Source organism: Orcinus orca, chromosome 3 (assembly GCF_937001465.1).
Source record: "Orcinus orca chromosome 3, mOrcOrc1.1, whole genome shotgun sequence".
NCBI lineage: Eukaryota > Metazoa > Chordata > Mammalia > Artiodactyla > Delphinidae > Orcinus > Orcinus orca.
The window spans coordinates 115,130,734-115,153,947 of NC_064561.1; the positions used below are offsets into that span (position 1 = coordinate 115,130,734).

At 34.8% G+C, this 23,214-nt stretch overlaps 1 protein-coding gene across 5 annotated transcripts in view; it reads left to right on the plus strand.

Moving 5' to 3' along the window:
• TMEM161B (transmembrane protein 161B) overlaps window positions 1-23,214 on the plus strand; it is a 68,871-nt gene that overhangs the window by 22,108 nt on the left and 23,549 nt on the right. For 3 of the 5 annotated variants that reach the window (XM_033401575.2, XM_004263548.4, XM_049708302.1), the window contains 3 exons: window positions 10,167-10,250; window positions 12,361-12,458; window positions 15,931-16,087. In XM_033401575.2, the coding sequence (XP_033257466.1) occupies window positions 10,167-10,250; window positions 12,361-12,458; window positions 15,931-16,087 (339 nt within the window). Of the gene's footprint in view, window positions 1-7,405; window positions 7,472-10,166; window positions 10,251-12,360; window positions 12,459-15,930; window positions 16,088-23,214 lie in introns of all 5 variants that reach the window. The other 2 variants (XM_033401595.2, XM_033401602.2) reach the window with 2 other exon arrangements.

Consider the following 23,214-nt stretch of genomic DNA (forward strand, 5'->3'; position numbering starts at 1 on the left):
CATCTGCTGGAAAATACCATTAATTCTAAATAAAAGGAATCTGAATTAATAAACTAAGTAAAATACATACTAAGGTAGCTTGTTTTCTACTAAGAATTGCACACTTGTAGATTTTGTTTATGATGAGTCTCCAGGGAGACTTCCAGGTCTCTTTCGGCTTTAAAGATCTTTGCAGTCATGTGCCTTTTTAGTCTATAGGCAACTTCTACTTTCTCACATAATCAGCATCGCATTTGTTTCTATAAAACTAAAACTTCAGAGCTTGAAAACTGATTCTCTTTGATAATATTGGAACAATATATTTAAAATCTTTACTCATTTGACAAGTATGTGTCATAAGTATATATATTGCTAATTTGAAGAGGTGCTCAACCTTCAAAAATAAACGTGAAGTTGATGTTTTTCGTGATCTTGATTTGCTTTTATAAATAGATTAACTTTAGTGGTACTTAATGCTGTCTCTAATTCCAAATCAGGTTCCAAGGATACCAATCAGGATTTTCTAGTAATAGTTACTCTTCTGCTGTAGTTAGTTTCATTTCCTTTCTGTTTTTGTTTGTTTTGCTCTGTGTTCTTAAGAACGTCTATTTTTCTTTAATATTAATTCTGAAATTTTTAGGTCATGAAGCTATATTGCTCCATGTTGTTGCCTAACTCTGTTGAATAAGAATATTGATTTTATCATTTTGGGATAATTATTGTTTTGCCAACCTTTTGTGATATGAAATGATACTGTTTTAATACTAAGAAAATCTAAAATCTCTGCTAAATTGCTTACGTAAAAATATTTTTGATCAGAAACGACAGTTTGCATTTTAAACCATATGATGTGGCTGAGTTGAAGGAGAAAGATCTGAGGGCCTTCTGAGATTATCGGCTCTAAAATACTTGAAGAAATTTAAAGGGAGAGGCTTATGAGGACTTTTAAAATTATGAATAGTGTAGGATGGTTTGGGAGTGACTATATTGAATAGCTATTTAATAGAACTATTCAAGTGAATAGATGTGTAGATACCACGATAGGTTAATCATGGGTATGACAGAAGAAACTTCTTTTTAGTTTCGGTATCTGTCGACTTAATATTTATTCCACTAGTATATCTTCAAATTGTAAGTATTCATATTTTCCTTAAAAGTTATGGCTTCTCTTTTTATCATGTAAATTAGTTTCTGTCCATATCTCTCATCAACCTCTGTCTCTTTTAGAATGGAAGGTGTGAAGTGGCACCTGTTTGACTTATGTTGACTTAATGAGTAAGCCTGCCAATTTCCTGAAGAAGTCAGTACCTTGAAGGAATTAGCAGTTTTTGCTTATAAATTAACCTGCTGATTTTTTATGTTAAAAATTGAGTAGTTTTCTAGCTCTTGTTAAATAACATTTATATATTGTAATTAGTATTGTAGATATCTAGTTTTCAAAAAAATAATGCATAGTCTTTAGCCTGGTTTAATTCCATTAATATTACCTTTACAGTGTTATAGAACTTTGTACTGATAAAATTTTTATTTCTGTTATGTCATTTGGATCTCTACACTCTGAACTTGGAAGAAGGAGATGTATTGGGATATGTTATGACCTCAGAAATCTTGGTGTCTGAACTTAATAAAAGTTTCTCACTCAGTTCCTCAGACAGGAATCAGGGTCAAATGGGGGTACCTGAGAGGGGTCAGTCAGGCAGCTCTCTGTGTAGATCCTTCACAAAATGATGATTCAAGGATTCAGCTATCCTTCAGGTGGTTACTTAGGGATTCTAGGCTTCTTCTGTCTTGTGGCTCCTTTGTTCCTTCTGCTGCTTGGAGTCCTTCTATTAGATGCTATGCCGGTTGGCAAGTAGAGAGAGAGTGGGCTATGGATTTTTCAGGAGATTCTAGGGGCCAAGCTTAGAAGTAGATATATCATTTTTGCCCACATTACATAGTCTGGAGCCCTATGACTGGTTAAGGCCAAAGTGCACAACAGGTTGGGAAATACACTTTTCATTGTACCTAGGAAGTAAAAGCAGGATTGGTAAGTGCCTAGTCCTTCTTTGCTGTAGGTGATATTGTCTCCACTTTTTTTTTTTTTTTTTTTTGCGGTACGCGGGCCTCTCACTGTTATGGCCTCTCCCGTTGCAGAGCACAGGCTCCAGACGCGCAGGCTCAGCGGCCATGGCTCATGGGCCCAGCCGCTCCACGGCATGTGGGATCTTCCTGGACCGGGGAACAAACCCATGTCCCCTGCATCGGCAGGCGGACTCTCAACCACTGCGCCACCAGGGAAGCCCATGTCGCCATTTTTACAGATGAGAAAATTTTACTCCTGTTTGCGTACTGAAAAATGAAACAGATCCAGGCCTTTTACCCTGGAAGTCTGATTCATAGTCTAGTAATTATTTGATTTATGGCTGCTCATCAAATTCCAGACCCTTGTCGTGGAACAGACATACTTGAACCAAGGTTTGAATTTGGTGGAGTTGAACTTTTCTACAACCACTGTGACTTCTGCTGGCAGTTTATAGAGTAATTTATTGAAGGTTTTCTTTTCTACCTTTTTTCCCTAGCTGTGCTTAGCCTTCTAGAAGATATCCTCAGGTTATAAGCAGTATATGGTTTCTCTTTACTTACTTACTCTTTACTTATTCTTCTGGCTTCTCTAGGATTACAGTCACCTTTTATTCTAAGTTAAAAGGCACATCAGCATTTTTCTGATTACCAAAATCATGCTAAGTGTGAAGAAGAGTTTAAGAAATATCATCTGTTACAATTATACCTCTCCTCACCATTTGAGATTAAATTTATTCCACATTACTAAATTATAATTATTTTGTATTGCATTCTTCCAGTTTTTTTAATAGACGGATGTTTTTCTTCTAGAAAATGTTATTAGTTCTCCTTGTTTTACATGCCTTTTTATATAACTATCAGACTGTTGAGCCATTCCTGCTTTAACAAGAATTTAAGTAGCAAAATTTTTCTTGCCATAACCTGTGAGCAAGTATTACCGACCTTGAAAAACTCAGGTGCAAAGAGTCTAGTGCTCTTAGGTTGCTCTACTCTCTCCTTCCTCCCCAAAGGAAAGAAAAATTGTGGAAAGTTGGTTTCTCTTTACCTTTACTGTGAATTGCTTTCCCTAACGCAAGGAACATTCGTTCTAACCATTGCTCAGGTTGCCTAAAGACGTTAGCTCTTTATCATGTCCAGCATACCACTGATTTGTAGCCAAAGTATTCTCTACTTTCTAATGTAATTAAAGTTCGTTTTTGTTTTGAAGTTTGCTTGGCCCCTCTTTTCATGGAGAGGTAAGTGATAGGTTACATTCTTTGTACATTTGAATAGTGGGTTTTGCATGAGGAGTAGGATTTTGCTTTTTCTCCCTTATAGCTTCCTTGCTGAACCTGCTTTCCATTTTCCTGATTGTTCAGCTCAAACCTTATGCATTTTTCTCTACCCCTTTATTCCCCTAGGCTCTCACTTTGGTCAGCTACTTCCCTTCATATGTCCCTGACTCAAAATATATTACGGTTGGATTTATTCTGATTTTGTCTCATCCTATATTGGGTAAAGAAGGTGTGAAAACACCCTATTCAATTTCTCTTAACTCTTTTTGCCTGTTGCCTGATCCAAGAATTTACAAATTTCCTTTGGTGAGAGAAACCTACTATTCAAATGCACAGTAGGTGGGACCTATGACCTAAGGGAAAGGTTTAAACCTTAAGCTACTACCCTTATGGAATGCCTGAGTCCTTGCTTTCCTCCCTTAGCTGTCTTAACTTCCAGCTCCAGAATGTCATGATATTCTAGTAAAGTTTCCAATAAATAACAAGAGAATGTATATGTATAATAAATGATACTTTAGTTACTTGTACTGAAAGGTTTTCTAGGTTTTAGGTGGTGTTTGTTTTCCCTTAGTGTTTTTTTTTTTCACTTCTAAATTATTATTTAGAGATTTAGAATGGAGACTAAAACTATGTTGTGGCCTATGTTGTGAAAGAGTTCTGTATGATTATTTATGTGTTAAAGTTTTTTTAGCTTTCTCTCAATACTAAGCTTTTCCATATTTGTTCATGTTCAGATTTTCATTTTAAATTTCTGAAATTTTTACTTCTGAAAAATTTTTAAGTAGTTTGCTTGAAATGGCATCGCTGCTTAAATTTTTTTTAAAGAATCTAGGTCAGTACATTCTGTATTTTCTGGTATATGTTTTTTCAGTGCTCTTGAACTGCCTTAGTAAGAAAGGTTGTAGCCTGATATTACTTTGTGTAAGAGGTTTATGCAAGAAAATTATTGAAAAATTATTTCAGTGATTTAGTGGAGTATAACACCAAGTTGGCTTTGTTATCTGAGACACTGCTGACAGTCTGAATATAAGTGAAAATAGCCAAAGCAAATGTCATAAAACACAATTTAACTTAAATGTAAGAGGTTCAGTTTTGTAGTGAGATTCTATTAATACTTACTGTTTTTAAATTTTTTTCTATTACTAACACAATACATGCCTATGATGTAGAAAAAGATGGTAAATTGATAAAAAGGAAAAATAAGAGGTAGCAAACTATATTCCTCTCAGCTAAAGACAATCTCTGTGTAAATTTTGTTGTATTTCCGTCTAATTTTTTCTATTCATATTTTCCTCTCATGGATGTGATTATTTCATGTGTAATTTTACATCATGCTTCTTTTGCTTAACATAAAGCATTTTTCTCTAATTGTGGTTTTGTAACCGTTATTTAACATCGAATCTAAGGCTGATAAACTTTTATATCTGTCTTCTAAGCCCATATTTGAAAGGCCTAGTGCATCAGGGGCAAGCAGATTGCAAGTCATTTTGCAAAGGAAAAGACCAAAAATTGAGACCACAACTTAAAGTATAGTAGATGGGAATCATATGATATGAAATCAAACTGTGTATGAAGCATTGACTGTTGAAGAAAATTGTGCAACTGTACCTTTAGGTTTTACTTTGAATTCATGTCCTTAGATGGCTACTACATGCTACCTGGCAGTCTTTGTGTGTTCCACTTCTCAGACAGCTTTTTCAACCCAAATCCTCTCTTCATTTATACATGCCTGCCTCAGCCTCACTCTAAGCTCTTGAAACTGGAGCCTGTTGCTCTCATCTTCATGCCATCAAACCCACAACCCTAGTTACACGTGCAGCCTCTCTTTGTTTTTTTTTTTAATGTTTATATATTTTAATTTTGGCCTATGGAGGAGGTATCCTGCTATCAAGACCTAACTCCAGCATTTGTGATCTATATCCCATTCCCTCTAACCTTCACCCTGACTTTTTTTCTTTGGCCCTTTCCTCTCTTCTTTGCCATTAATTGCTTCCTTTCTGTTGGATTATTCCTGTTAGCACACTTTTTTTTTTAAGGTCTCCCATTAAAAATAATAGCAACAACAAATAAGAGTCACAACTCTGCCTCCCTTCCTTCTTAAAAAACAAAGCCCCTCCCATATCTATTCCTTAGTTTGGGGCCTATTTCCCTGTTTTCCATCAACGCTGAATTTGTTACATACTTGTCATGAACTGGATTTTCCCACTTCCTTAGTAACTATTTAGCCTTCTACCATGTTTTATTTTCCCCTTAGGTGACCTTATTCATGCCTGTGGATTTAAATACCACAATTATGTAATAGCCCCAGGTTATCTGTGAGCTCTTGATTCTAATATACAGTAGCCCTCTTGATATTTTCACTTCATGTCTCATAGGTACTTAAAAACTCAGCATGTTTAAATTCTTGATTTCTTCCTGCTCTACTCCATGTCAGAAAATGTGCCACCATCTTCCTCAAATCAGAAGTGCATCCTTTCTTTCCATTCCTTACCTTACAAGAACTGTTGATTCTGAAATATATTTCCGTGCTATTCTTGCCTTGTTCTAATTCACAGAGCAGTAAAAGAAATCTTAAAATGTAAATCAAGTTATTTCTCTTGCTTTGAAACCATTATTTTAGCATAAAATCTACACTCCGTATGGACCCAAGAGGCTTTGCATGACCTGTTCCCTGTTATCTCTTCAGCCTTCCTCATGTGTTTCTCCTTGTACATGGTGCTACTGCCTCCTTGCCCTTTTGGTTACTGCATTGTTCTGAGTTTCATGCTTTTGTGCTTTTGGACATACTCTTCTCTGCCTGGAATGCTCTCGCACTCCATTCTTATTCTTTAGTTTGCTGGGCAAATGTCATCTCAGAGAGGTTTTGTAACCTAATACCTTAAGGCTTGTCTCTCATTCTCACTAAGTATATGATTCTTTTGTGTAGTATCCAGTATATATGATGTTTGTCTTTTTAAATATTGGTTAAATTCTGCCCCAACTGAAATATAAACATCAAGAAATCAGGGACTTTGGCTTTGTTATGGGTGATTATATCTCCGTTGCCTGGCAGAGTACTTGACTGTAGTGGGCTCCATAAATGTCTGATAGATCAATGGGTGGATGGATGAATGGGTAGATGGATAGATAGATGAGTAACAGACTGGAAGTGTCCCTGAGATCACTCAGTACTTTTAGATTCTAGCTTTGAACAGTAATTGTTACTAATGAAGATGACCTGAACATAATAAATGCAATTCATTTTAGGAAAATGGATTCACAAAATAAGATTAAACAAGTTTGAGAATATTTTAAAAGAAAGTGGGTCCTAGAAAATGTAAGGGTCTTATAATATTTTATTATTACAGGACTCTAAATGTAACTTAAGTTTTCCTATAGTACTAAGAGTCTTTCACTGATAATTATTTCTCAAAGAAATAAACAACTAATTTTAGTCTTTATAAATGAGTTATTGCTTATGTGTTCTCCTAAATGTTATACAGTCAATCCTCATTATTTGTAGATTCTCTACTTGTGATTTGCCTACTTGCTAAAATTTATTTGTAACCCCAAAACCCATACTTGTGGTGCTTTCAAGGTCATTTATAGACATACGCAGAGTGGTAAAAAATTTGAGTGGCCTGTTCCCAGCTGAGGCCCAGGTTCCTAGCTGAGGCCTTCTTGTTGTACCTCTCATGTTGTAAACACGTATCCTTTTTGTGGTCTATTTAGTGCCATGTTTTTCATCTTTTTGCTTTTTGTTTGTGACTTTGCTGTTTAAAGTGGCCCCCACATGTAGTGCTGAAGTGCTTGATATCTAGTGTTCCTAAGCACAAGAAGGCTGTGATGTGCCTTATAGAGAAAATTCACTAGAAATATTCACAGAAATCAGGAAAATACTATACTTATGATTACAGTTATTAGAAAAGCTTTGCTCACACATGAGTTTTATTACTGTTGGCCATGAATTTAATATTAGTGATTCAACAGTATATATTAAATAAGGTACTTTAAACAGAAACACACATAAAACAAGGGTGTGTATTGATTGATTGATGAAGATGTTGTGACCAGAGGCTCGTGGGAACCTAACCCTGTATTTCCCCTAGGAACAATGGTTCAGTGTTCGCGGCGACTTTATAGAACATAACTACCGCGAATAACAAGAATCGACTGTAAGTTAAAATTCTGGACTTCAATCGAAATTTCAGGAAGTGCCTCCTTACCCGTGTTAAGTATAGTTTAGGGAATTTTGGGTTGGGATATATATATTTTATTTTAAAACCCTTAAACTAAGAGGAGAACTGAATTCATTCATTGATCCTTTTTGAGCACTTACTATATGCCAGTCACTGTACTAGTTTTGAAGTATACAAAAACAAGTAAGTCATAAAATCTTCACTCCAAGAATCTGTCAGCTAGGGGAATATTCCATTTTAACCTAACCGGTCTGATACCAATTGCAAATCAATTTTGACACTAACTACCTGGAGTTAGCACAGATCCCACAGGTTAAAGGCAAAGTCCTCCATAAGAATGCCAGCTGCTTCAGATGCCAGCTGCAAGTTCTTTGGATCCCTGGGCCATACTCTGACAACCAGCTACTGGCTACCAATTAGGGCATTCCCATGACCCCCTCAGGTTCAATAATTCTGTATAACAACTAGAACTCAGGAAAGTGCAGTGATTACAGTTTTATTATAAAGATTACACATCGGATGGTGTTTGGGAAGGAGCAGTTTCCATGTCCTGTCCCTGTGGAATCAGGGCATGTCACCCTTCAGGCACTTTAGTGTGTTTAACAGCTAGGAAGCTCCTCTGAGCTTCCGTGTCCAGAGATTTTATGGAGTTTCATTACATAGGCATGATTTTTTAATCAATGGCCACGTGATTGAACTTAATCTTCAACCCCCTTCCTCTTCTTGGAGGTCAGCTGGCTGAGAGTTCCAACTCTAATCATGTGGTTGGTATTTCTGGTGACCTGCCTCCCTTCCTGAAGCTATCTAGAGGTCCCCCCTGAGTCCCCACATTAGCATAACAAAGACTCCTTTATCAGTCAGAAAATTTCAAGGGCTTTTTAAACTCTGTGCCAAGAAATGGGGACAATGACCAGGTATGTTCTTTATTATACCACAGAGAGACTGCCTTATAAACCATCAAAGGTAAATTAGGAGTTTGCCAGTAGTAGCATAGGTGTTCACAAGCAGAGAGAAGAATATATGCAGAAATGCCAAGGGATGAAAGAATTTGTGGAATAAAGGTCATTTAGTCTAGGTAGAATGTCATGTACAAAAGGAGAATTCTTGAAGGTGAGTCTGGTGAAGCAGACAGTAGTCAGATTGTAAAAGGCTGTGAAAATAGGAGGTCACAAACTCTATATTTGGCCTTGTAATGTGTGTTTTAGCTTTAATGCAAACGTTTAAAAGTATACAACGAATATAGACAGAATAATATCATGAATATATAACAAATATAATAAGCTCCTGTGTATTCATCACAATAGCTGGTAGCCAGTTTGTTTCATCTATGCTCCCCTTCATCTCTGCTTCCCCCCAACATTATTTTGTAGCAAATATTATTATTATTTCATTTGTAGATATTTCAGTGTATATCTCTAAAATATATGAGCTTTTTAAAAATTACTGTAATCCCATTATTAACAGCAAAAATTTTTTAACAATAATTTCTTTACATCATTAAATATCCAGTTATTACTCAAATTGCCAGTTCAGCAGTATTTTTAAAACAGCAAATCAGCAGTAGCATTTTTTAAAAATTGGGGTATTTCACTTTAAAAATCTAGATTTTTGTGGTTGAAAACTTGAAAGATCTATCAATACTAGGTGTCTTGTTTCTTTTTAGTAACAGCAGGACCTTGGTCAGAGTCCTTGCCTAACTGCCTTACTCACTGCTTTACTCTGAGGAGTCTTGGAAAGGATTTACGCAGGCATGTATACCTTGATAGGATTTGCATTATGAAAAAATAAATAAAGGTGGGATCAGAATGCCTTTAGTCCAGGGGAAAGGAAGGGGAGGTTTGCCATAGTCAGAGGTAGAGAGGAAGATACGCTGAACTAAGGTCCTTTCAGGGAAGTAGGCAAGTTTAGAATTTTAAGAGTTAAAGAACCAAATTAATGATAATATGTGGAAAGGGCATATTGAAAGTAAAACCCAAATATCAAATTTAGGTGGCCGGCAGAAAGTTCACGTGAGACAGGAAATTGAGAATGACCAGGTGGGGGCTTGGGAAGGAATAACAATGACTTGTTTGGCTGTTTTGACTGGCTGGTGGGGGTAATAAATACAGTCAGTTGTTTTTGGAGCCCTAACTGAAGAGGATTAGCTATAGCCAAGAGTAAAGGGTTTTGTAAATACAGCAATTCACTTGAATCCCTATACACATAAAGTTCGCGAATTCTCCAACTAAATTAAAGGGAGGAAAGAAAGAAAAGGAAAGCAAAGACTACTTTGTAGTTTTGAGGGCATTCAAAGGACTCTCTTTTTAATACAAGTAACAATTCCTTCCGTGTAATGGGTGGAGAATTCTAATGTGCTTCTGTCAGCTTGCCTGCAGGGTTTGTTAAAGTAAGCCAATATGATCTTAATATATATTAATACACTGTCAGTTGTAAGAAAAATACCTACAAACAACATTGCAGGGTCTGGCATCTAGTAAGTGCTGGTAAGTGGTTGCTGGATTTGAATCTAAACCTTTTAAGACTTAAGCAGTAGTATCTGCTTCAGATTAGAGTTTTTCACCTGATATTTCCCTGCAGTGTCTTCACAATTAGGAAACTCAAATATTTGTAGAATAAGTGAATAATTCTGGTGATCTTAGTTCTTTATTTAAAAGAATTACTTTTTTCTTAGTTTGCGATGGTATCAACATCCTACAGAAGAAGAATTAAGAATTCTTGCAGGAAAGCAGCAAAAAGGGAAAAGCAGGAAAGATAGGTAAGTTATACTGTCAAGCTTGTAAGGTGTCAAATATTTAATAGAATTTATGTAAATATATTTTGATACTTTGGTTAAAGGAACATTTACAGATTATGCTATAAACAGTTGGTAAATCTGAGATCAAAATCCATGATGTAAAATAATATTGAATCACCCTTTAAGAGCACCCAATGTGTATTAATCTAATATATAAGCAAAAAAGTGACTATTTTACTTAAGAATTGTTAGTGGGGGATTGAATAGGGGAGACCTGTAACCCATGTCTTTACAACTCATTTAAAGATACCAGTTGGTCTGGGTTCTTTTCCAGATTTTGCTACCACTCAGATACTGGGCAAATTCATTTGCTTTTTACCTCTGTTTTCTCATTTTTTAAATAAAAGGGGTAGACAGTATTAACTTCTTAGGTCCCATTAGGCTCTTGAATATTATACTTAAAGTTTCTGAAGAAAACTGCCTGCTAATAAACCTCACTGAATAGACCACAGCAGCCTAATCTGTGAAGTAGAAGGACCAAACATAGTAGCTGTGAAAGATTCTTCCAGCTTTAAAATTTTGTATCCCTATTTATATTGAATTTTCAAGGAAAGTGCATGTTAGTTAGCCTCTCTAAATGGGCCTTAGTTTCCTTAGCTGGGGAGGACTTCTTAGGCTCTGATTCTGTGATTCTAATATAAAATGTCAGTGACAACATATTGTCACCAAATTCCTCATGTATATCATAAAAATTCTATTAATGTGGGCTAATGGATTTATGGATGCTAAAAAAAATTCTTTGAAGATTAATGATTATTTGACATGAAATTGGAAGTTTGAAAAGGCTGTCTTTTCTGATCTTGCTACCATTTTCTTTTTCACTTATCATTACAAATATACCTTGAAGCTCATTGGAATATTAAGTGCAAATCCTCCTTCTCTGTATTCCAGTGGTTATGTTCTTTAATAAAGTATTTCTGCCTAATATTATAATTTTCAAAACACTTTTACACAGTCTTATTTAATCCACACAGTAACCCTAAATAGTCACTGTAATTTAATTTATGTTTTACTAATGAGGAAGCTGTTGATCAAAGAAATTAAATGAGTTGTTCAAGTTCACTTAACTATTAGGAGTCAGGATTTTAATCCAGGTCAGTTTTTAGTTTCTGTGTTTCTTTTTAACTATTCCACATTTACCTTTTCACAGCTACCATAGTCAACATTTGTAAAACTTAGTTATGTAGTACAGTATTTATTCTATAAACATTTAAATTCTTATTATATGCCTTGTCAATAATTTTGTTATTTTTACAATAATTTTTATATGTTGAAAATGCTTTACGTTTACAGAAAGATGCACTAACAACACTATTCTGTTTTAGTAGCAATAATTATTATTTGATTTATTGACGTGAATTAAAATTTTTACTGAGGTTTTCCCAGTTTATACTTAATCAAGAACAAATGCGAAATTGTTTCTTGTTATTATAATTATTGTTACTGAAAGCTTATTGCTTTTGATTTATGTTTGATTGTGTTTAAAAATTAAATTTGGAAATAATACACACGCACCTGAAGAATTCTGTTGTTTTCCTCCATCCATGATTCTTAGTAAAAGCAACTCTGAGCTAGCCTTTCATATTTCAGGATTTCTCATGCACATAAATCTTAATATATTTTTTCAGCTCTGACTTGTTTATACCTACGGGTCTGTTTATATGTATGTGTGTGTATACGTGTATAATTTCAAAGTGAAATGCATTTTGTCTTCATTTCCTTTTACTCTTGTGCCTAAGGAAAGAGATGTTAGGGCTGTCTTTAAATCTACAGAAGAGAGAGCAGAAAAAATGGGGTGCAGTGCTAAGCTAGCAATCAAGGTTTTGTTTCTGTCACTAGTTTAGGTAACTCTTTCATTGGTAATCTGTATATTCTCATAATAATTTACATCCATATTTTGTAGTTCCCCTTTTAAAAACTACTTTTGAGTGCCTTACGTCCTTTTTGATGAAATATTAGAAGTTCTTTTTCACTGTGAAATTTATAACCTCATTTGTAGTTAGTTTGATACAAACACTTGAATAACAGTGAGGGTAACTTGTTTTCTGTGTCACTTGTCTGATTTTTATAGGAAATATAATGGTCACATTGAAAGTAAGCCACTAACCATTCCAAAGGATATTGATCTCCATCTAGAAACAAAGTCAGTTACAGAAGTGGATACTTTAGGTAAGGGAAATCTGGGTAAAGTGTTCTGTAAATCTCAGTTTTATATTATGCTAGTGAAAGTACTTTATCTATTGTTGTTAGATTTTTTTGTTTGTTTTCCTAATCATTAAGTCCATTATATAGACTGAAATCTTTCTCAGAGCTTTAGAAGCTCAGAATGACTTCATCTGAATTGAATTTGTCTTTCTATCCACCTAACTTGTAGTAAGCCTTATTTTTCCCATTTTTTAGAAGAGGCTGTCTTACACAAGTTTGTTACACAGTTTTTGTTTATGTTGAGATTACAGTCAGTTTTCAGTATCTCAAATTCTATTCTAAATTGTCATCTATACCAGTTTATTTGTTTTATAGTGTTGCTTGCAGAAATGCATTTGTATGTTTGTATTAAACTACCTGTATTTACAACAGTTCAACTTTATGCCGCATTTAGTGGAAAGGAAAGTGGTTTTAGTATGATGAATTAGATTAGGAATTAGGAATAGAAAACTTTATTCAAGATTTATTTTTACCCATTGGATATCTCTGAATAAGTCATTCAATTTTTTTCCTGTATATCAGTGTTTATAATTGTATAATAACTATGATGACTTTAAATTTAAAATGAAATTTATATGAAATTATCCAGATCCTAGAAGAGAAAGGCATCTAAGGTGATATTGTTTAGAACACTAGTTTTCAAACCTGGCTGAATGTCAGAATCACCTAAGCAGTTCTTTAAAAATAAAGATACCCCCATACCTACCCTTGGAGATTCAGTAAATCTAGACTGGCTTCTGGGAATTTGTATTTTTTAAAATGTTCCACGTGGTTCTGATTTTTTTTGACCAGGTTTGAGAACTAATGGTTTACATGATAAGTGAGGAATTAAAATAACACATTTAAAAAAGTAATTTTGGTAATGTTGTGTAATGTATCATTATGTAATTTGGTCCTTCTTGGGTTAAATGATACCACCTCAGAAAAACCTTAATAGATTCATTTAAGCATCTCATAAAGAATTATTTTGTGATACAAGGTGGCTTCAATACATTTGAAAGTCGATTCTACATTTACAAAGATTGTATGTATATATATGGAAAGGGTGTCCTAGAAAATGTCAGTGAGGAACAATATAAATCAGTTGTCTGGTGTCATTCAGACTGTTGAGACTGGTTATGTCATCCTCTTTTTTCTTTTTAACTATTTTTCATGCAAAATTTAAAACATGTAAAAGCACTTGAACTTTCTGATTAGTTGTCCCATTTGTTTTATTAATCCTATATGTGTGCTTACTTGTACAAGAATACTTATACACGTTTCCTGATTTCTAAGACAATTTTTTGTTATTTTTACTAATTAATGTTTATTGAATAGTTATCAGCTAATTAACCTTAATAATAGTTTAAATTGAGTACTTATCAGACATTGTTATAAGTACTTTATTTGTATAAACTTGCCCTCACAGTTCTATGAGGTATGTAACTGTTATTGACTTTTTTTTTTTAGCTCATTAGTTAGAGGAGTTAAATAACTTGACCAGGGTTACACACTGAATGTGGTAGAGCCATTTAGTGAGAATTAGGCTATTTAAATAAACTTAAAAAATTGAAGTTAGGGGTAATGTGGTTTCAGCTTATTCAGTATTTTGTTTTACTTTTACAATTTTGAGAACTAACTGCAAATGGTACTAGTTAAACAACTGGTCACATAACATTAAAATCATTGTAGTTAATCAGAATAACAGCGAGATTTTTATTTATATTTATGTAATCATCCATGATTGCATGCTCTGTGTCTGTGTTTAGGTAAAAGTAGAAGGTTTTCTGCCTGAACTTTAGGGACTCTCAGAAGGTTAGTGCAAACCACTGGGATTGATGAACTCTCAGTTTTTTTTGTATTCCAATATTCTATGAGAAGCATGTATATAATTACATTATTGAATACAGAAAGAAGAATATAATACTTGAGTTAAATGTATAGCCAAGAATATATAATTTGTTCTTTTGTTGAATGTATATATTATTGATATCCGAATAACTATCTTATAGTCTCTCAATTTGTATTAGCTCTCTATTACAAGAACCTCTTAAAGAATGTAAGAACATTTGAATGTCACTTGGCTGTTTGCTGTGAATGAGTTCCCTGAGGGAAGCCTGTGTGAGTGCGGGCAGGCATGGAGAATTAGAACATTTACTTTAACTTTTGTTAATAAAAACTGAAAACTTTTAGTTAAACAGATATTTGTCTGTCTGTTCCATCCATTTCTCTGCTATCCTTCCAGAAAGTTATTTAAAAAGCTCCACTGAGTGACTTTAGAGGGGAGGAGGGAGGTCTACAGAGTAGGAATTTGCAACCACTGTAGGGTAAATCTTTCAGAGTGATGTTCAGAAGCTATTAGGTGTAATACAGCAAAAAAGCTAAAGCAGTTAAAATAACTTGAAGGCAAATTAAGTGTTGTTAAATTAAGTTGAAGCAAACAAATAATTTACCCAATTATAAAAGGATTTGGAATTTTTGCTGTCACCTCATAGAAATGTAAGTTTGGTTAGTTTGTTTTGATATTTTAAATAAGTCTTATTTTGACTAGTATTTTATTTTTAAAACATTTTTTCTGTAAATTCTGATTTCAAAATATCCTCAGGTGTTACATTTTACAACTAAAATTTTTCCAAAGCAATGTAGATCATTTTATTATGTGCCAGTGAGAATGTAGGAAATGCTATTTTAGTATATGATATATTTCCACATTTTTAGGAGGCCTTCTACAAAATGATGTTGATATTTTAGACTGCTCCCTGGCAGAAGTAAACCAGCATATCTGAGAAGAAAAGGGGATGGAATTATACTTACTTTCAGACAATGCTAATTTTAATGTCAGTGAATAGTTTGTTGAAGTAGTATGGCTATATGGAAAATTGACAGGCATTTCATCAGCTTTTCTTGTAGGAGTAGAAGAGAGAATAAAAAGTACATTTATTTAATTTATTATTTTAATCTGCAGTAACTCACAAAATTACTAATCCTCCGTTAGTATGGTTAATAAATGTGACATAATGTTCAACTCTCTTGCTTCACAGAAATGAATATAAATAAACCTGTAGTGTTCTACATCAAGTTGTATTCTAAAGCTAAAATATTATAGCTCAGATTCTTTTAAAAAATCGTGATTTATAATTTCTGTAGAAGCTGAGTAGTTAAAAAATACCAACTCATTTTTCAATCATTTATTTTTAACAACAATTTAAATAATTTTTGGTAATCATTTCAGGTTTATTTTAATTATTTAATTTATGAGGTATTAAAATTTAGTTTTGGATGCCAACATTCTTGATCTATTTCCTGCATTTTTAGATTCTCGTATTTGCAAACCTTACATTGCAAATCATCAAACAGAATAAAATCTAACATGTTTGAAGTTAATTATAGATAAATCCTCCTAAGCTGTTTATGAAAGGTTAAGTAAAGCTTTCTTTCTTACACCTTTATTTTTCAGCATTGCATTACTTTCCAGAATATCAGTGGCTGGTGGATTTCACAGTGGCTGCTACAGTTGTGTATCTAGTAACTGAAGTCTACTACAATTTTATGAAGCCCACACAGGAAATGAATATCAGCTTAGTCTGGTGCCTGCTTGTTTTGTCTTTTGCAATGTATCCTTCAAAACATCATTAATATTAATTTATGAATTTGTTTTCCTTTTACAGCTAACACCATTAGATCTCGTCTGTGATTTAAAAAGGATTTTAGATCATTAGAGAATTTTTCTTTGTTGAAATTCTCTTTATTTAGTTGAAAAAATTTTTCAAAATAGAGGTAAATAGTTTCAAAAGTGAAATACAAGGAAAGATACCAGTTCCCTGCCTTCCCTTTCCTGTCTGACTCATGTCACAGAGGAGCTACTTTTACCTCTTTTAGGTATTTCTTTTGAGATTTCCTTCCATATGTTTAAATCTTACGTGATAATGGTATTTCTTTAATTTTAGGTATTATTGCATCTTTCTCCCCCTTCCTTTTCCTTTCCTTCTTTTCTTTCCAAATACTAAGGAGACAGCTTTTTACTTAAATCAGTAGTTGGTTTTAGTTACACCTATGAAAATATTATTGATAGTTAAGCATTGTAGTATCATTACCCTCCTTGAACAATTTTCTATTCTTCTTGTATCGAAGCTAAACTCTCCTACAGAATTCTAAACCTCAGTAGTTCAGATACATCATTTCTTTCTTTTTTTTTAAATTGAGGTATAGTAGATCTACAGTATTCTATTAGTTTCAGATGTACAGCATTTTTTACAGGTTATACTCCATTCCTGTGCTATACGGTATATGCTTATTGCTTATCTATTTTATACATAGTAGTTTGTATTTCTTAATCCCATACCTGTAATTTGCTCCTCCTCCCTTCCTTCTCCCCTTTGGTAACCACTAGTTTTCTATATGTGTGAGTCTGTTTCTGTTTTACATAATACATTCATTGGTTTTTGTTTTTGTTTTTTTTGGTCATGCTGCTCGACATGCAGGATCTTAGTTCCCCGACCAGGGATCGAACCCACACCCCCTGCAGTGGAAACTCGGAGTCCTAACCACTGGACCGCCAGGGAATTCCCTTTTTGTATTATTTTTTAGATTCCACATATACGTGATGTCATACAGTATTTGTCCTTCTCTGTCTAACTCATTTCACTAAGCATAATATTCTTTAGGTCCGTCCACATTGCTGCAAATGTCAGAGTTTCATTCTTTTTTTGACCAAGTAATGCTCCATTTTGTGTGTGTGTATATGTATATGTATGTATATATGTATACTACCTCTTCTTTATCCATTTGTCTGTTGATAGGCATTTGGATTGCTTCCATATCTCGGCTACTGTAGATAGTGCTGCTATGAACAGTGGGATGTACTTATCTTTTTGAATTAATGTCTTTGTTTTTTCTGGATGTATATCCAGGAGTGGAATTACTGGTTCATATGGTAGTTCTAGTTTTCTGAGGAACCTCCATACTGTTTTCCATAGTGGCTGCCAGATAGCATCATTTCTATTCTGTTTTTCCATGGAAATATCCTCCTAGAGCCCTCAGTTCTCTCAGCTTCCTGTGTATCTGTTATCCTGGGATTTCCTTCACTATCTTCCCAAGAATTCCCTGTGCCCCTTTTTGGATAACATCATCTCCTCTTTGGTTTACTCTCTTGTTTTGGCAGAGTGCATTCTCCTATAGTGTTTTCAGAAAGTGTGGTATATTTTTTATTTTTGGAAATCTTGCATGCCTGAGTTATCTTTATTTTTTTTCCCATATTCAGTTTATATTTTGGCTCAGTACAAATTCTAAGAAAGAAATAGTTTTTCCTCAGAGTTTTGAAGGCTCTTGAGCAATTGGATGCCGTCTTGCTCTTGGCATATGCCTCCCCTCCCCCCACTCACATTCACCCTCCAGAAGCTTTTTCTCTTTCACCGGAATCCTTACGGTATTCTGAAACTTCATCATTAATTGTGTTAAGTTCTAGGTTTAGCTTTTCAACTGGAAACTCATTTCCTTTAATACTGGGCAATATTTTTGTTATATTTTAAAAAATTTTTTATTGAAATTAAACATTCTCTCTTAAATTTCCACCTGTCTGGAGGCAACTTTTTCTAGCTCCTTTCTGTTTGATGTTTATATCCATATTTCCATATGCATACAAGGCCACTGCCTGATTTTAATTTTAGGCTTTAAATATTGTCATTTCACTCTGGAAATGAGGACTTAGAACATCTGCCTGGGTTGTCACCTACCATTGATCATTTCCCATTCACCTTATCTTCTGACTATAGTAATGTCATATTTTAAGGAAATATTCATTATTTATGTTATGATCATGTAAATGCTATTCACAGATAAATACTTGCCTTTTCATTTGCATTGTTTTCTTTGTACATATTGTTAATTCAACTGCAAGCTTAGTATGTTCAGAAGCATCAGGTGGTATGTCAGTTTCATCTTCCTGGAGAGAGTTCTTCGGGAGCCCTCAGATAGGCCCTGTTCTGGATTGGTTAAGTTTCCCAACTGATGCACAGCTATTCCCCTGGAAGCACCAGTTATTATCTTCTTAGGGATTCTCTTTACATGTCTCAGACTGGGACTCCTTTTCTTATATTCCATGTCTGCCTCTTACTTGGTTTACTTTCTCACTTTGGTGGAGCGTATCCTTCAGTATTATCTTCAGAAAGGTTGTGTGGGAAATGCATTTTTTGTGACTTCGCGCACCTGAAAATATTTTTACCCTGCCTGAAAATTAATCGATCCTTTGATTGAGAATGCAATTCCAGGTTTACATCATTCTCTTTATAGTTTTGAAGGCATTATTTTTCTGTCTTTGAAGTTCCATTCTTGCTCTTCAAGGATTCCAGTTGCCTTTTTGATTTTTCATATGTCCAATATTTTCCCCCTCTATGGAATCTTTACTGTTTTTTCTTTGGCTGCCTGGTATGTTGAAATTTTATGAAGATACGCCTTCTGTTGAGGATCTGTTTTCATCCATTGTGCTGGGACTTTACCAATCTGGAAACTCATATTCTTGACTTCTAGAAATTTTTCTAGAATTATTTTATTTGTGATTTCCTTTTCTTCATTTTCTCTGTTTCTGAATGCTTATTGTTCAGATATTAGATTTCCTAGACTTGTTCTCTAAGGTGCTTATCTTCTGTCTCTCAAAAAATGTTTATATTTTTATATTTTAATTTTCTAGGAGTTTTTTCCAACCTTTCCAACCCTTTAATTGAATTTTTGTTTTTAATTTCTGCTATAATTTTTAATTTTCAAGTCTTCTTTTTCTTCCGTTTCTATCCCCCACCCCTCACGGGATCATACTTTTTAAAAAAAAAAAAATTTATTTATTTATTTATTTTTGGTTGTGTTGGGTCTTCACTGCTGCGTGCGGGCTTTCTCTAGTTGCGGCGAGTAGGGGCTACTCTTTGTTGTGGTGCACAGACTTCTCATTGCAGTGGCTTCTCTTGTTGCGGAGCACAGGCTCTAGGCGTGCGGTCTTCAGTAGTTGTGGCATGTGGGCTCAGTAGTTCTGGCTCACGGGCTCTAGAGTGCAGGCTCAGTAGTTGTGGCACATGGGCTTTGTTGCTCCGCGGCATGTGGGATGTTCCTGGACCAGGGCTTTAACCTGTGTCCCCTGCATTGGCAGGTGGATTCTTAACCACTGCACCATCAGGGAAGTCCCATACTTGTTTTAAGATTACATTATCTTCTCATGTATATTTGAGATATTGATAGATTTTGTAAAGATTTCCTTCCACCAAGTATCTTTTTGCTCTGAGTTGATTTAGTTTCTTTCGTTTGGTCACTGTCTTTCATATTAAAGACTTAGAGAGATCCGGTGATCGATATTTGCCTGTTTATATTTAAGTGTGAGGCACTAAAAGGATGAATGGAAGCTCTGAGCATATGGTGAGGCAAGTTGTTGGATAATCTTGATAGGCCAGAGATCATCTTTTTTAACCTCTCCAAAGCATAAATCTCCAGTCTTCTTTTAGGAGGGGACAGTTTGAACTGGTTACTTTTTAAAAGTACTTCCTTCTAGTAAGTACTTAGTTTTACTATCCCTTTAGTAGGTACTTAGTTTTACTATCTCCTGTTCCAACACACATATTCGCACTTTCACCCCAATGTAGATAATTACTTGGTATCTGACCAGTTCTTTATCCTTTCTCAGAGTTCTGCAGGTTGCATTCTTGACTTTCTGATTGAGCTTCCTAATTCTCTTTAGTCATTTACCACTTATCTGCCTGCTTTTTGCTTCAGATTTTTACTGCTTTTTCTCTTCCTATTCACTGTATTTCTGTACTTAAAAACAAATTCCTTTACTGTCATTTTGGTGGGAATTAGGGAGAGGCAAATATTAAGTGGATATGCTCAATATGCTATTTCTATTCAGAAGTATTATAGTATCTCCTTGGTAAGATTCTCTGTTTTTTATCTTTGTTTTTAGGAACTCTGGTTAGTGAGATGTTGGATATCTTTGAATGATTCTTTCATTTTTATCTCCCCTTTCCATTTATTTTGCACTATTTTCTTGATTTTTCTCAGTTTTCTCTTTTAAGCCTTCTGTTGAATTTTTATGTCATTTTTTAAAAGACTTTTTCTTTTAAAAGTTCCATTTTCATAACACTCTTGTATCATGGATGTGTAATATCTTTTTATTTTTAAGAATATTAATGGCTTTTAAGTTTAAATTTGCACCTTGCATTGTTTATTTTCTGAGTCTCCCTCCTCCTCCTTTTTTGTTTCAATCTCTACTGTATTAAAGATTGTTCTTGAATGTCTTGTGGTCTTTGAGTATCTGTTTATATTCAAGAAGGAGGGGTTAAAAACTGGAAGTTTTGTGCATGTGGCTGGAGCTTGTTGATTGGTAGACTTTTTAGTGGATGATTGCATAGAGACCTGGAAGTATTCTTCGGGAACCTCTAAATATCAGCGTCTGCTGGTTGTTGGGCCTATCGTTTTCTCCAGAGAAGAATTGTCCATTCTCCCATCTGTGGGATCTAACAGTGTTAAGAGAGCTGATTGGGGAAGAAGGCTCTGAGACTCAACATTCATTGTGCAGGCGTTAATTTAACTGCATGTCTGAGTCCTCCCCCTACCATTTGTTTTCAGCTCTTCATTGTCACCCTAAGTTTTACATAATACCCCCAAGCCCAATCTTTTCTGGTTTAATATCTTTAAAAATTAATTCTTCTGGGTTTTGCCAGAATTGGGGAAAAGCCATCATCAAATCTCTATAATTAGGCAAGACAGAAGATCTGGGAAGTATAATCACACTAATACAGACATTCAGCCAATCATCTTGTTTTCATACATTTTGCAACCCTACCTTCAGAGGTACCTGCTGTCTGACTTTTGCAATTCCTGACTTTTGTTTGTATCATGTGTTATGAATTAATTGGCTTTCTTCTCACTGGGTTCCTCACCTTGTAGATCCAGCATAGTAGAGAAAACTGAAACCTAAATCAATTACTGCTTGTCCATCTATTTCATGTCTTCCAAAATTTGTTGAAAATTTTTTTCTACTGTCATCTCTTTTCCTATTCTTTGTTTTGAGGAGTTTTACTTTCCTTCCTGTGTAGTTTATTTAGTCAGATTTTGGGAGTAAGCAGAATTAATACATATCTTATATCTTTTATTTTCAACCAGAGACTGCTGAACAGTCTTTTAAAGCTGTTAGTGGGGCTTCCCTGGTGGCGCAGTGGTTGAGAGTCCGCCTGCCGATGCAGGGAACACAGGTTCGTGCCCCGGTCTGGGAAGATCCCACATGCCGCGGAGCGGCTGGGCCCGTGAGCCATGGCCGCTGAGCCTGCGCTTCCGGAGCCTGTGCTCCGCAACAGGAGAGGCCACAACAGTGAGAGGCCTGCGTACCACCAAAAAAAAAAAAAAAAAAAAAAAAAAAGCTGTTAGTGGATACCATTTAAAATACATGATATGATTTGACATTTGACACCACTGTGCTATCTCTCTACTGACTTTTTTGGATTGATTTAGGTATAATTTAGAGTAGAAGAGCCAGAACAAAGCCTTAAGAGTTGATGTCTTCGCAAGGTTTATATTGTACTGGGTAGAAATACTGATCATGCGTGTCAGTTGAGAAATATCCCCAGATATTCAGTGTTGTACTTATTCAAGAGCAGATTAAAGAGCAGATTAAATTCAAGTATTTAAAATATTACTATTTAGTTCTATAGTATTAAATATATGAAAATATCAGTCAGAATAAAGACCATCCCTAGACATCATCATATGAAACACACTAAAAATATTTTAACTTGATAATTAGCACTAGCTGAATGTATGTCTTGCTACTTTTTTCATACTTTGAGTGTTTATGTTCTCTGAAATATTGTTTATTATGGAATATTCTCATTTTTGCTTCATTCTCTTCATGGTTTGTAGCTATGATATATTTGTGTAGAAACGTGTATCTTGATACCCAGTTTTATTTAATGTGATACAGCCCTTAATACCTACTTACCAGAGAAATTAGAAAAACGTACTTCTTAATAACTACTCAAATTATTGTTTATGTGAATAAATTTTTATCTTTCATTTCACTCAGTAATGCCTAATAATATGAGAGCAGAGGTCCCAAACAGTCTTCAGCACTGAACTGGCTCTGCTTAGTTTTAAGTAGCACACTCGTGAAAGGCACCAAACAATAGCATCCCTGCGGGAATCTAGTAGCTGGCTGTCTCTCCATCCCAGAGAAGACAGAAACTGGTGAAGGGCTTTATAATCCAAGCTATTTTCTGCCAACTTTGACCCTCCACAAAGGGGGTAGAGAAGAAGAAGGAAAGTAGAATTGTGTGTATGATTTTCTTTCGAACTTGTAGCATGTGAGAAAATGACCTGCTGCCTTCAGTGGTGTGCAGGAAACCAGAATTAAATGCCAGATATCCAGATGAACACCAAGGAAGAGTCTGTTAATAGCCTACCTTTTATCTTAGTTATAACATATCTGGTATGCCTTTCACACCCTATGAACAGTCTAGGTGCAGTGACCTCTGTCTGGCTTCTCTTTATTTTCTTATTGTACGTGCCTACTTATTAGTCAAACACATGTCTCCATTGATTACATAGGACAATGGCTCCACTTAATTCCAGAGTCACACATACATCAGTTGACTCAGAAATTCTCTGCAGTTGTTACTGATGAAATGTCCTTTGTTAAAGTGGTCCCCAAATTAGACACATATAACGTAAATAATTGGTTCACTTCAAAGTGAGGAAGAAAATGGTTTTATTT